At 38.6% G+C, this 15,219-nt stretch overlaps 1 protein-coding gene across 18 annotated transcripts in view; it reads right to left on the reverse strand.

Moving 5' to 3' along the window:
* The window catches only part of LOC129732487 (fasciclin-2), a 126,419-nt gene that overhangs the window by 34,213 nt on the left and 76,987 nt on the right, over window positions 1-15,219 (reverse strand). For 15 of the 18 annotated variants that reach the window (XM_055693401.1, XM_055693406.1, XM_055693402.1 and 12 more), the window contains exons 3-7: window positions 8,940-9,114; window positions 7,136-7,189; window positions 4,464-4,630; window positions 400-524; window positions 8-303 (exon numbers count right to left, since the gene is read on the reverse strand). In XM_055693401.1, the coding sequence (XP_055549376.1) occupies window positions 8-303; window positions 400-524; window positions 4,464-4,630; window positions 7,136-7,189; window positions 8,940-9,114 (817 nt within the window). The remainder of the gene's footprint in view (window positions 1-7; window positions 304-399; window positions 525-4,463; window positions 4,631-7,135; window positions 7,190-8,939; window positions 9,115-15,219) is intronic. The other 3 variants (XM_055693413.1, XM_055693411.1, XM_055693409.1) reach the window with 1 other exon arrangement.

Raw genomic sequence — 15,219 nt, forward strand, 5'->3', positions numbered from 1 at the left:
CACGTACCTATCAATATCGGCAACATTCTGTTGTGTGCTCTTTTTGATCCACTGGAATTCAGGTACAGGTTTGCCAGTGGCATTACACAAAAATGAGAATGATTGATCTTCGACGGCATCTAGGATAGGGGGCAGTTTTTGCACTTCTGGTTTAATTTGTACTTCCACTCGAATGACTCGTTTTGCCAGCTCTCCTGTCGAAATTACCGCAGCACGACACGTGTACAGTCCATCGTCACTCTCCGATACGTTCTTAATAAGAAGACCTCGATTTTCGATTACGTATCGACCGACAGATCGGATCTGCAAATCACACACAAGACATACATTGCATTTTCTTCACACATTGTCTAGGCTGCAGTTGAAAACGCATTAGTTACGATGGTTTGCATAGCTTACCGGATCTCCGTTTCGAAGCCAATCTACTGTAGCTGGCGGATTGGCTGTCACCTCACAGCGAACAATATAATCCTCGCCCAGGATCGGCCGCTGGTCCTCTGGTGCATTTTTCCATGTGATAGCGACTAGTATAAAAGAAAAAAAAAGAGAAAAATAACTTTTGTCAGCAACTCAATTGAAAAGCATATTCTCCAATGCGACGATTCTAGATTCTAAAAGCTGCTCTTGTTAAATTATGGGTACGCCGTGTGTCCCAGTTGGTCTTGCTCTGGCAGCAGAGTCTGTCATGAACCCGCGTGTGACGGAACAAAGAAACGAACAAAGGCAACCGCTCTCGATAATCGTTTATTATAGTCCCGATCCACAGTCTTTGGTAAGTATATACTGGTACATACTGGAAGCATGAAAACGGCTGCGTATGGCATAACGAGTGTACTAAAGTAGTCTCGCTTGTGGTACATTACTATGCTACGCCGCATCATCGCAGCATCAACATTGTATGCTAAAGATAGTTATCCGCAGCGCTGTTCTGGGAGGGGAGCGCAAGTTTATTGTGAGGGCAGAAAAATGATCTACCGTATTAGTTTGAAATCGTTGAATGCAGACAAATATTGCACATTTTTAAGACCTGTTACTAGTTTTATTTTTGTATAGTATAAATATATTGATTGTTTTAATACTATAATCAGCCAACACTATAATCATCATGTACTATAGAGAACTTGTTCATTGTGATACGAATTATTTTTTCTATTGCTTAATAATTATTTAAGATACTCCAAAATTACTTTTTTCAGGTGATTCTCAACCGGCACTGGTTCCTCCATGTACCTTTTTATGGTTTATAATGATCACATCAATTGTTGTGGAAATGTATAAAATTAAACATAAACATAAAAATCGACTGTGACGTGTATCTATTATTGTTTGGATTTTCGGCTCATCAGTGAGCCGAAAATCCAAGCAATCATAAACATAAAATTTATTACCTCCACGGTTTTTATAGAATTTTGCGATGTACTTCATTATTTCTCTGAGTCGAAAATAAACACTGCATTTTGAGGAGAGATCTGACACCTTTCACGGGAAACTGCTCCATTATTCATCTCATTAAGCCGATATTCACGAAGAATGCACGGATTAAACAACAAATTTTCATGAAATTATTGAACAAATAAACAAAATACGCTTACGTGCTCTTATAGAATCGTTCACTATTGTATATTTAGTAAACTTAGCTAGATTTATCCTGAATTTTGTAAAACAAACCATTTTGCACAGCGCTTCCATATCCATCTCAAAACTTAAATCACTGCTCAATTATTCATCTCACGACGTTCCCATATTCATCACACTGCAGTGCACTGTTAATTACGAATGAATCACATTATCATGAATAAACGTAGCCGCAGCCCGTCGTAGTAGGTTACCTAGATATCCGCGTAGTTGTTTACGTGCAAATATGGTAACCTTGGTAACCACGGCAGTGCTGTCCATTTATGTCAATTATGTCGGAATAATTCAACATTTTCAGTATGATTTGTTTGTATTAACAGAAACTGATTTGGGAACTTTTGATTTTCTTCAACGCAGTGAAAACAGATGAAAATACATACAGTTGAAATTTAGGAATTGTAGAAATTCATCTCATATATTTTTTTGATAATTCAAGCTGGTTTTTGGAAATTTGAGGTGAACGTTTCAAAGATTTAAGTATTCTTAGTGTAGTGAGTGATTTTGTTTAGTGATTAGAATAAAAAATGGTCCGCTAGTGATGAGAAAAACTTTGGTTGGCTGCTGAACGAGTCCCGTTGTAGCCGTATAGAACAATACGCGGATTTTGTTTTCTGAGGTTGGTGATTGAAATAAATGAGTTTTCGAATGCAGATGTCTGACTATTATATCAAATTTAGAGCTTTTAAGTGAGTTTTTGAGGATTCTACTTTATGAGAAATCTAAAGTGAACTAAGAAGAATCCATTCCATGGATTAGCAGATCGATTTAGTTAGAAAATATGCGTTTTTTCTGTTTTCAATTGTGTTTTCATGTTGTATATGGGCTGAGATGAATAATGGAGCAGTTCCCCTATTTCTATTTTGGTTGTAACATTGAAAAAATTCGAAGTTCCATAACTCTACTCAGGGCCAACTACTGCTCAAATTCATGCATGAAGTTTAGTAAATTCACTCTCAGTCTCTTCATAATCAGAAACAACATCGTGTCTTCGAGTTATTTCGAACTATTGTATGCATTCTAATTCAAATATACATGAGTCAAACAATTATGTTCATAATAGCTCGTAACAATAATATCCATCGTAAAGCTGGTATATATCTTCATAGGTACGAGCTCTGTGTGAGCGGGTCAAACTATGGCTGCCAGGAGAGGAGTAATATCTCCCAAAAAACATTCCGCCACGTACCGACTCCTATATCACAAATCCATGCATCCACTTCGTTGTTAAAATTAAAGTTAGCGCTGCAAGTTTCTGGTGGGTATACGGGAAAATTCCAGCAGAATGCTGAACACACCACCCCACATGGCAGTATAAGCTTGGAAAACGGTTGAAGCTTCAGTCGATAGATGATACAGACGTGAATCGCAGATGACCAGAGCACATGGTACGTGTGGTAATTTATTAAAATTGTTTAATTGCTAAATAGTTAGGCTAACAAACCGCAGCTTTTAAAATTTCTATTTTAAACCGCAACTGCACGAATGCATGCCTTCCTGCGTATCGAACCTTCAGTCAAATTGCATGTCAAACTTCTGTGTACAAAATAATCTAGGGTGGAATATTACCACATTGCACAAGTAGTGTGATTAGAAACAAAACAACTAGGATCAATCATCTAACGTAATTTATGCATCGAAGAATTGATTCAATTGACTGGAGGGAAACATTCAGCCGGGCGATAGGGAAATTAAAAAAATATCAAGAAATGATTGCCAAAAAACACATGGAGGCGGATGGTAAAACAAGACATTTCAAGCGTGAGAAGTTGCTCAAAATTGAGATTTAATAATTAGTAACACTTCGAATATATGGAGTACGAACATTGATTTTTCTTCAATCTTGCAGTGAAAAAAATGAAAGTTTTAACAGAATCTACTCTTTTTTTTTCTTTAATATTAAAAAATGTCATGATGATGGCTAGCACTACTAGTGACATTTTTAAACTATTTTACAACGCAAAAATAAGGGTACTTCTACCTTCAAGGTGCTGATACCAAAAAGACAAACATTGAAATTTTTACAATAGATAATGACCAGAATATAAATTTTAAAAAATTGGTAGATTAGTTGAAAACAGTCAGAAATTTGTACAACTTTCCAAGTCTCGTCATAAACTAGCTGTTGCAGGAAGATAGTCATAGGAAATATCTATTTATGAGCACAGATACTTAACATTGTGTGGCTGACAAGAGTAATCAAAATGTACAAATACTTTTTCCAGCACAATCATAGCCATTGCGGAAACCACCATTCCAGGCGTAGCCTAAATACAGTACGATACCTTTCCAAGGAAACGTTTTGCTTACATTTATTGCGCATACTTCAAAGCATAAATGTACGATTAATATTACACAATTCATTCTTTAACAGCAAAGAGATCGGACTTTTACCAAAAGTGTTATAGTTTCAAATTTCTTTACGAAAAAACTAAGCGACAATTAACTCTTATTTTGTAAATTTTCATTTAGTTTTCATTTAAAAAAATAATCACAATTAAGAAAAGTTTTTTCTGATGTATATTTTTTTTCAAGGCATCATTAGTTTCCTACAATTCATTCTCAGGCAATTTATCCATGCAACCAGAGGTTTCTGAGCTATAATGCTTTGAATAAACCCAGCGCCAAAATACATACACCCTTTTAGAAAATTACTCTCGAGTCATTCAAGGCAAAAATGGTCAATTTTGGCTCACATTCCGATCATTTTGCGAGCTCTATTGCGAAATAGTCTTGCATTATCAAAACAAATTTCCAGTCAGACGAAATCCCGTTCGATATGTTCAGCCACCGTCGCCCAAACTCGAAGACTAAGTTTAATTACTACTCACCGTAAGTTTCCACCGAAACGGACGCACCAAGTTGCTCGGTTACGGAATAGGATGCCGCACAGTAATAGATGCCGGCCATTGACTCCTGCAGTGAGTTGAATATCAGCGCCAGCGCTTGCCCGCTTGCGATCGACTCCGTGTAAATCGGTGGAGATGACTGGCCCGCTCTGCAAATAGAAATGAAACGAAATGATTTTGTCGGTTGCAGTTGGGGTCGAAAGTTTGGGTGTATGTGTTAATGTAATAAAACTCAAAAAGTTTGCTAAAGTTTGGGCATTTTAGTTTTACGATCTGTACACGTATAATAGAGGCAGTTTAATGAATAGTGACAGAAACCGAAAAGAAGATAGGATGCGAGGTGCACTGCCAGTGTTTATTACAGATGAGCTGAGTTATATTATGTTGTGGTGGTGGTTTCAGTACAGTCACGCACTGTAGTTTAGCACACAGTGTTTCGAGAATGATTTGATGTAATAGTGCTGCGACAGCCTGGGACGACTGTAACGCGTTAGAAGATGCTTAATTAGATTAGGGTTACTCCTGTCCTGACAGCATACATGTTTGGAGTTGGCCAGTACGAAACGGAAGAGGTTGGCAAAGTCTTATTGATTAAGAACTTCCTCATCATGCAAGCTACAGTGACGCAGAAGAAACCTAGCTATATAATTGGATGATGCCGTAAAGAAGCTACCAAGCAATTCACCCGGTCAGGCACAGTGTTCACCAAACAATCACTGATAAAGAAATTATTCGGACAAAATTGCCGCCTCATCACCGTTTATAAGATTGGGAAAAGTCTAATGGACCTTGCATTATTCCTTGCACACCTTCGGCCCTTCGCCGAGATTAACTAAACAAATCAATCGGTCGAAATACGCCAACTCATTGAAAGTTTCAGTCAAACTGGTCTTTCGGTACAGAAGCATGTAGTGCTGAAGAAGTGAATTTGGCTACAAATGTGTGCGATAGTGTCTTCATGCTGTCAGGATTAGCTGGCCACACGAATTCAATCTACTGAATGGGTTCTAAACATCGACAGATATACCAACAGATTTAGGGAAGAGTGTGAAACTCAGCTGCCAACGATTAGAGGAAGAGGTTAGCGAATGTACAGATTGATAGCAAGTGTTCGTGCTTGCACATAATTAGAGTTTGATTGATGTTTCTAACTGAAAGTGCTCTAATGATGATATCGAATGGTAGAATGTGTTCCAGTCTGAAATTCCTACTGCTGAGACTTCCCAAATGAAATGATTGATTGAGCGTATTTCATTGAGGTTAGTGTAGCTTCGCATACTGTATTCGGCTGATTTAAATATGATTTAGTGAACGAGAGCTCTGGAAAGATACATTTGGTAGCCTAGCAAAAACAGTGTGATACCCAAAAGCTCGCAGTAGTGTAGTAGGTTATTTGTGATAGCAGCAAAATTAGAGCTACATAAATGGGGTAAACTAATCTGCAGGATGCGTTCACAAATTCATATTTCTAACGCAAAAGATCTGTGAGTTATAACAATTTCGTTGTGTTTGGACTATAAGTCATACGGTTGGTTAAAAACTCTCAGCAGTGTCCGATCAAATAGAAATTCTTATTTGAATAAAATATGATGCCACAGAGTAACTTGAAAGACACCGTATATTTTCTGAAACTGAGTTCCCATTAAAAAAAAACATATCAATGAAATACCATGTTGGTTTGATGATACTCGCAAAAGTTGAAAGGTACAAACCCACACTAATAGTGGGCGAAATGCGTTTTTTTTTATTAGGATCATACTGGTCAACAAAAGAGAAAAAATTTATCTTTTTGAGCATTACTGTGAACTTTAATGCCGCTGGTAAATGCAGAGCTTACAGGAAAACTCAATTAAGTCTCTTAAAAAGTCATCATTGCCAGGGGCATCAAAAAAAAATTTTTTTTGGTTAAAAAGTTATAATCCTCCTTTTTTGTTCGAGTTGTAGGGCAAAGCCTGTGCTTTATATATATCCACCTCTGTCATGCGTATCAGACTTGTTTGATATTTAGAAACAAAAAATATATATCTAGCTGTTTACCGGTAATAATTTAGTCTTTGTCGCATGAACTCACATTGGAAAATATCGAAGAATTGTAAGGTCTGTTACAAACTAGTTAAATTCACCCGCATCATGATTTTCATAAAAAAAACATTTGCGCGAAATCAGATCAGAACTTGTGCGAATTAAAAAACGCAACATGTGATTAAGGCTCGAATATTTTTGTGTTCCGTCAAGCAACTAAAACATAACACTTATTTACTGAATTCATGTTCAATATTAGCTTCAAGATGAATCAGGATGATCAGCGAAGCAGAAAATGCATGAAAGTGAAGTTTGTTAGTATGATTTACAAATATAGCACACGATTTTTTAATATATAAACAGAAAAATCAAATGGATGACACCAATTCGTGGTGACGGTTTATGCATTTTTGAGAACGATAAAAACATTATCTCTGAAATTCGACGACAAACAATTCACAGCTGCAGTGATACTACAGCGTTCTTCTAGTATAAATGCAAAATTCACAATGTACCTATGAAGCTGTCACCGTGCAAAACAATTATTTCATAATAAAGATTATTCTTGAATACGCATCTATGGTGAGATGAAAATGATACAACAACAATCAAACTCTAAAACGCGCACTTACTTCGCCGGTAGTTTTCGACCCTTAGAATCATACTGTGGGTAGTAATGTTTTATCCTAAATAATGAAACAATGACAATTATTTAAAATATTCATTTATTCAAAATTTGCAGCAAATATAATAGATTATGATTCCATTACTGCCCATAATTCAAAAATGGGCTAATATGCCATAGGCATCAAATCGAGAAAAACGCATTTGAAAGTTTTTTGTCGGTACAACATATTTTGACTGTTCATGACAACTTTTTTATTGAGTATATCACCCTTCATATATGCTGGAACCATGTCGTTGAGTTGAAATAGAGAAATCTGTAGAAAAATTCCATCCGCCACGTATTTTTAACACAGTAGCCGTTTTTTTCAATTATAAACGAAAGGTCAGTTGACAAAACGGTGTGCAATTCGGCTAATATCCATACGATGTGAATTATATCGTACTCGTTGGTGATGAAAGTGGTTTTAAATCTAATAAAACAACACGAAAGCACCAGTGAAGATGAAAAGGACGACGAGACAATTGTTAGCAATATAATGCAGCAATATAATAATATAACGAAAATATTATTATTCATGGTAATCTCACAATCCACTCTCCTATTTTTTCTCATCAAATCCAAAATGAAATCTGAATCTTTTCTTTATTAATAATACTCCTAATCAAAGAGCTAAATATCATTTTTTTTAAATGTAAGATTTATGACATAAGGAAACAGTCACACGTTTTGATCATTGGGTTTCGCAGTACAACAAATAAATTCTTGTAGCATCAAATATTTTTCGTGAAAAAGTCAAATTTGAGGCAAGGGCCTTACGATCGCACACCTGTTGCCAGTAACCACCAAGCTACAGCACACTTTCGAAAGTTAGAAGAAACACTGTTCAGTAATAATGCACTGGTTCGTGAACATGTCACAGGTTCATATTGGATATTGGATATTAGCCGAATTCTCAATTATTTTGGATATTAGCCAAAATTGTTTCACGTTTACTACCTTCCCAAATGCATTTTTTGACAATCGGCTTCCGTAGGGACCTTGTTTAGGGTGTGTATCATCACGAGAAACTGGTTTCTCGATTTTGGTAAAAATGGCATATTAGCCAATTTTTGAATTATGGGCAGATTAGGAGTTACTTTTTATTCGTCGTTCATAGAAAATATAAAAATCATAACAAATCGTTTTTCACATACTATGCTGTACCGTAACAAAATCTTCACGTAGTAATTTTCAAACTTGGTCTCAATAGTACAAAAATATGTAAGAATATAAAATGATGATACTTTGAGAATTTTCAATTTATGCATTTGTATTGACACAAAGTTGTCAGACATGATTTACTTCGTAAGAGTAAAATTCCCACTCAAATAAAGCACAGCATTATTATAAAATACGCATTGCGGAACGGAAATATTAAAACTAGGGATAACGTATTCCTAGTTTTGTTTCTTTCAAAGTTGGTTCTAAACGTTCAACTAGTGAATCAGCATGCCGCATGGTACCAACGTTTATCGCATCCGCACGTGGATCACGTGAAAATTTCCCCAAGAGCTGCGACAGTTAATTAAGCATACCGCAATTTTCCTAGAAGCTCTTTTCGCAAATTACCGAGCAGTGAAATTGAATAGTTCCTTCCACCCACAACGGGTGCGTTGCGCTTTCTGGTTGCGGCTCTTTCATAGCCATCGAAAGTCTGTAATTTATCACCGTACGCATGCAATTCCGTTGAAAGTTTGTGCGCTCTTTGTTACAATTAAAGTTTGGTGGGAGTTGGTAGAGAGGGTGGAAAGCAACCGGCGGAAACTTACGCTTTCGGCGGAATTGTCATGTTGCGATTGTCGCTCCACCGCAGATCAGATATCAATGTGCTATCTGGGACATCGGGTCGGCAGGTCAATAGCAGTGACGCTCCCACCGGTTTTCGCTGGACAGATGCTGCAGGCAGAATTTGCAGGCTCGGAATCTTTTGGCATTGTGCAAATCCTAGAATGGGAGAGAAAAAAAATAGTTTAAGTGCACCGCAATGACTATTCAACAGTAATTTATATAATAACCCGGAGTATGCTATGACTCAACAGCCAAACTCAATCCTACGGCTGAGTTCATGATCGTTATAATTTCAAAATTACCATCAACAGCATCAGACAATTTTAACATCTCATTTTCGCTAGACAAAACTTTATAAAAGTTTCTGAATTACCCCACGGCTTTTTCAGCGCTTCCACTAGATGATGTTTCCAGTAGCGAAATTTTATTGGGTGCCGTTGCAGATGGAAGGCGCAAACTACTGGAGACCCAACATTCCGACTCGTAGTCACTGCAACTACTTGGATGCACAGTTTTATTAAAACATTTTCACATGAAAACGTAGTATTGGATATCACAGCAAAATCAGATTTGGGGGGAAGAGATGCACTAAAAATGCGACAAAAAGTAGATATTGCAGACATAATTCCAGCAATTTCCTCACGAGATTGCGTTTTCAGAGATAATACACCCCAAATTGTTAGCCGCCTTTCTGAGTTGCTTTCCTGCAATTCTTGCTGTTATGCCGTCTTGTACAACACACATAAGGAAACGAGAAAATTTGTTGCAGGGGGCAAAAGTAAAACGTAGACTGTTGTGAATGATAGGTTCATTTATATTTTGAAAGAGGCTAAATCTCTAGATTTTTTCCTCGTGCGGTTTTATTACAAATAAACATGTTTCAAAAAAGGTTTAAATAATACTAACTGATACCCGGCCCACGTTGTTGCGCCTCTCATTTTATGACAACAACTACGTATCTCTCGAATGTGCCATAATTTCGAACAAATATTACGTTACCATGTTTTATTTATGGAACGATATGTATTCAGGCCATAACCAGAGATAGCGTAAGCTTTGGACTGAAGTGCAAAATGTAAACAAATTGAAATCAGTTATTTCGGTTCAAAATGATTTAAGAAGTGTTTTTGTTTTGGTTGGTAAATGGCTGGACACGTGTAACTTGAGACCCTAATGTGGTCACTAACTTCTGTCCAGCAACTGCTATCCCAGCATCCATGAGGTGCCGACCGGGAAACGAATAACCTTAGCGGAGATCGGGTAGCCAACCCTCGATGGAAGTTTTGGTCATATGTTGACTCGGAAGTACTGTACTGTATACTGTATCCCCATGTTAGAGGCGGGGTACAACAGCGTCTGATCCGGATTCTGAATCATGAAATGCTGTATCCCGCCCACTACACCCAAGATGGCAGCCCCATTAGCAGGATGTAGGTATCGCGACCCTGGTAAGGTGGCATACCGGAACCTTTCCTAACCACGAATAACGAAATATGGAACGGAGCAATCGGCAAAGACCTATGCCACGAACACGATAACAGAAAACGGTTAACGATTGAAAATTAGTAATTAGAACGTTTGATATCTCAATGAACCGGCGCGAGCTGGCTTGCTTGCTCGAGAACTACTGCGGCAGGGAAACGAAATCGTAACGGTTTTGGAGGTTCGGTGGCCAAATTCCGGATATAGGGAATTCCGTGCAGTAGACCCTGTTGTACGCATTTCTTTTTTCATGTACCACATCTACTACAGTGGCAGCAAAGCCGCGGAACGGGGCGTCGGTTTCGGTGTTGGCGTCGGCGTCGGTGTTGGGAAATCAGAAAACAAGAGTCATCCGATGGGGGCCCACAGATGCCGCATATGCGTGTTGAGAATTAATAGGCAATTTTTCAACTACAGTTCAATCAACACCTACGCACCGACAAACGACAAATTCGATGACGTCAAAGATGAGTTCTATGAAAAGCTGTAACGAACCTATGACGAGTGCCCAAACTACGACGTAAAAGTAGACACCGGAGATGCAAACGTGTAGGTTGGGGAAGGAACTCTTCCGTTTGGTCATTGAAAGACATAGCCTCCATTCGTCAACCAATGAAAACGGCCTGAGGCTGATAAACTTTAAACTCTTTTCGGGGACCAAACATTGACTTTGACCATTATCTCGTCTTTTCTAAGATCCGCGCACGGTTGTCGAACGTGCTGAAATCTCGCACAGAGAGGACGATGCGTTTCAACAAACAGCGGCTCAGAGCTGATTGCGTAGCGGAAGAATACGCCAGAAAACTGGATTAACGGATCGCAAAACAGCAGGAGGAACGATCGGGAGACATATATGGGCTGTGGACTATTATTTACAGTGTCATTGAAACGACTACGAGAGAGGTGGTAAGTACGACGCGTGGAAGACTGCGTAACAGCTGGTTTGATGCATAGTGTCAAAGAGCAATGAACGAGAAGTGTTCACTATGGCTACACACCAGAACAGAGAGAGATACAGGGAGACAATAGTTGCCGAAAATAGAGTCCGCCGCGACGTGCGGAGCTTCTATAGAACAGTCAACAGAGTAAGAAGCGGGAATTTCCCTGTGCCGGTCATGTGCAATGACAAGGACGGCATCCTGCTTACGGACAAACCGACGGTTGCAGCCAGGTGGAAGACGACTTTAAGTCACTATTGAGCGTTGAGTGCGAGAGGAGCAAAACAGGAACCGGTTGCAGATTATAAGCGACGAACAAGCTGTGAAGCCGCCAATACAGAAGAAGGTTAAAAAGGCGATAAGTGGGCTGAAAAATGACAAGGTTGCTGGAAAGGATGTTATCCCGGCCGTACGTTTTAAAGCTGGAAGCGGAGTTGAGCAACGTAATGCCTCGATAGTTGCAACAAACCAGTCAACCCTTCCATGACCCTTCTTATAGATTGGACTTATAGATATGGAGGTGAAGTATGATCTGGTGGATTGTATGGTACCAGGCTGGTTATCGACAGAGGCGTTCCAAGACGGATCAAATTTTCACCTTGCGACAGATCCTCAATAAGTGTCGGGAGTATAACTTGCAGACTCACCATCTGCTCGTAGTTTTCGAGGAAGCATATGACTCACTGAAAAGAAACCCGACGAAAATCATGCGTGCGGATAGCTGGTGAGACATCAGTCGCGTTCGTAACGTTAGATGGATTGAAGCAGGGGGATGCGCTCTCCAACATACTGTTTAATATCGCCCTTGGAGGCGCAGTACGAAGAGCAAATGTGCAAAGAAGCGGTACGAATATCACGAAACCTCACTTGCTCCTTGGTTTGGCGGACGACATTGGTATCATCGGTATCGACCGTAGGGCCGTGGAGGAATCTTCAGGCCTTTTAAAAGGAAAGCAGCGAGGTTGGGGCCCTTCATCAACCCTGCCAGAAAATGGTAGCTGGCAGAGAGCGTGGGAGGTCCCGGGTGTTGGTGCTGAAGTGGAGATTACTGGGTAACGATTCTAAATGGTTGATAAATTCGTTTACCTTGGTACGCTTGTGACATGTGACAACGATATGAGCCATGAAGCGAAACGACGAGTTGCGGCTGCAAACAGGGCCTTCTACGGACAACGTAACCAGCTAAGGTCCCGTAGTTTGAAAACTCGCATTAAACTAGCGCTGTATAGGACGCTGATCCTCCCGGTAACACTCTATGGACATGAATCATGGTCACTGGATGAAGGTGATCGAAGAGTGCTAGAAGTATTTGAACGTAATGTGCTGCGATCGATACTTGGCGGTAAATTGAAAGATGGAGTGTAGCGCAGACGCATTAATCACGATTTGTACCAGGTATACAAACTTGCTGATATAGTGAAGGTAATACAGCGGGGCAGGCTTCGGTGGGTTGGACATATAGCCAGAATACCAGGCGAGAAAGTCGCCAAAACTATTTTCAGCAGAGAACCAGGACGAGGTGACTGGAGAACGGCTGCCCAGAAGAAGCTGGACATCTCTAATTCGTTCGGCCTTAGAACGGTTAAATTGTCTCATGGTAATGTTGGGTGGTGAAAAAATATTTTTGTCATTTTAAGATAAATATTATTTCAAAATTAGCAAAATCAATAATGTTAATAAAACTAACCTATTTTTCCTAAGCTAATGAAAAATCAGAAAAGTAGTGTGCAAAACCCCGACCGCAAAGTTGACGTAGAACTAAAATAATTCTTGATCGATAAAATTTTTGACTGTTTTCCAGAAACCGGAAGTTATTGGGACGATTTTTTGCCTATGCGCATCATCTTGATCTTGGTCATTTTTGTGAACTGGAAGTCACCACCTTAGACGTAAAAATAGCGTCTTGAGTTGATTTTAGGTTTATGGATATTTTCTCAATGCCAAAAATACCTATATATGAAATGTATTTTTTTTGGCTGTTTTCCGAAAACCAGAAGTCGCCTTCTTGGATTCATGGAGTCGATTTTTGGACTCTGGGTATCATTCTGATTCCAAAAATAACCATAATGGGGTGTATTAGGTCATTGTCGGAAACTGGAGTTCACACCCCTACCTCTTCTGAAAAGGAGGGCTCCCATACAAAAGAAACACAAATTTCTGCACAATTGCAGAGCTAATCAAGCACATGAAACCAAATTTGGCATGTGGAGGTTTTTAAGAGCAAGAAATATTTCCATGATGGTTTGACACCCCTCTATACTCTTCGACTTGGATGTTTTCGACTACAGAAATCTTTTCGAAACAATTGTTAACGACTGGTAATAGGGAAACACCAGTAAAGATTTTCGTTTGATTGATTTCATTCCTGCAATATTTCTGCTGTCGTCGATTTGAATTCTATCTTTCGAAACAAAATTCTTGAAAATCAACTTATTGTAAGATTGAATCAGTAGATTGTAAGATCAATCACAAAGAAATAACTAACTGTCCAACGGATCATACTTCGAAACCTGGAACAACCAAAATTTTGTATTGAGACAAAATTTTGCATAAAGCACTTAAAAACCGAGTATGTTCTCATTCCTATAAAAACAATCATTTCAAATCATTAGTCTTGTGAGTTTGGACGTATTCAATAATCTTTGCAAGCTAGTACATAATAAAACTAGTCAAAGTGGTAAGTAATGTTACCTGTCAAAGAAAGGAAATAGTTGTAACAAGATTTTGTGTGATCTTAATATGGACACATAAGAGAAACTGATGTTTTGAGATTACGGACTTTGAAATATCATCTTATCAATCTGTTACTTGCTGAAAGCAAAATTTCGCGTACCTACTATCATTTCAAATCCGACTTTAAATCAATGCCGAAGGTGTATTTCACAATGAAGTGGCACATTCAAATTCCAAATTTTGTCCACGGCCATTATAGTCAAGGGTTGCATATATTCCTCTGCATTATAGCACTTGAAATCGTTTTACTGTTGGAAAGACTAGGGTAAATGACCCAATACTGGAGGAGCTAAGCTCGAGTTATGCATGTTTAGCCATGTTTTGGCTAAGAAAAAAGAATCTAGTTGGTCCGTTTCACTATTTTCTGATGAAATGGGTTCTATTTGATAATTTTGCACCTTAAAATTGACTTTGAACTTTACTTTAAGGGTTTAAATTAACTAAAATATGTTGCACGCTTTTGTTCCAATAGTTGCGGTATAGTTCCTATAGTTGTGAATGGGTGTTCCTGTAGTTGCGGTATATAAAACATTCGTGTTTGCTGGGTAAATGAAGGAATTTGCCTCGCTTGAAGTGGTTTTTGATTGTTTTACTATTTACCATATTGTTTTTAATAGGTTGACATGTCGGTTTGCAAGTAAATACAAAAATGCACGAAGTTAACTAAGAGACGGATTTTGCGCCAATTTGATCAGATGTTGGCAATATTCAGTGAGGGTATGTAGGTTTTATTAAAATAAAACAAATTTTGCATACTTTTTATAAAATGTCTTTAGACTAACATTTGATAAGGGCTGAAATTGGCTGAAGAGAAAGACCAATGCCGCTCATTTTGAAATATTCAGAAGAATTTTTTTTTCACAAATGGTGACTTCCCAACACTGGAAGTTAGAGTCTATTACCTCTGCTTCGTACCATGTTTGCGCCTACATTTTCGACGTTAGTATTTACTAAAAGAGCGACTGAAGCTGTGAAAGGCTCGTTGAAAGAATTACAAGACCAAAAGCAGTGGGTAAGCATCGGTTAAGAGGTCATACATAAATAATATAGCATTTTAGGGGTGAGAGCGATAGCTTTTGTGGCCGATCATGTATGAAGTATCGGTAAA

The sequence above is a fragment of the Wyeomyia smithii genome, chromosome 3 (genome assembly GCF_029784165.1).
Source record: "Wyeomyia smithii strain HCP4-BCI-WySm-NY-G18 chromosome 3, ASM2978416v1, whole genome shotgun sequence".
Lineage (NCBI taxonomy): Eukaryota > Metazoa > Arthropoda > Insecta > Diptera > Culicidae > Wyeomyia > Wyeomyia smithii.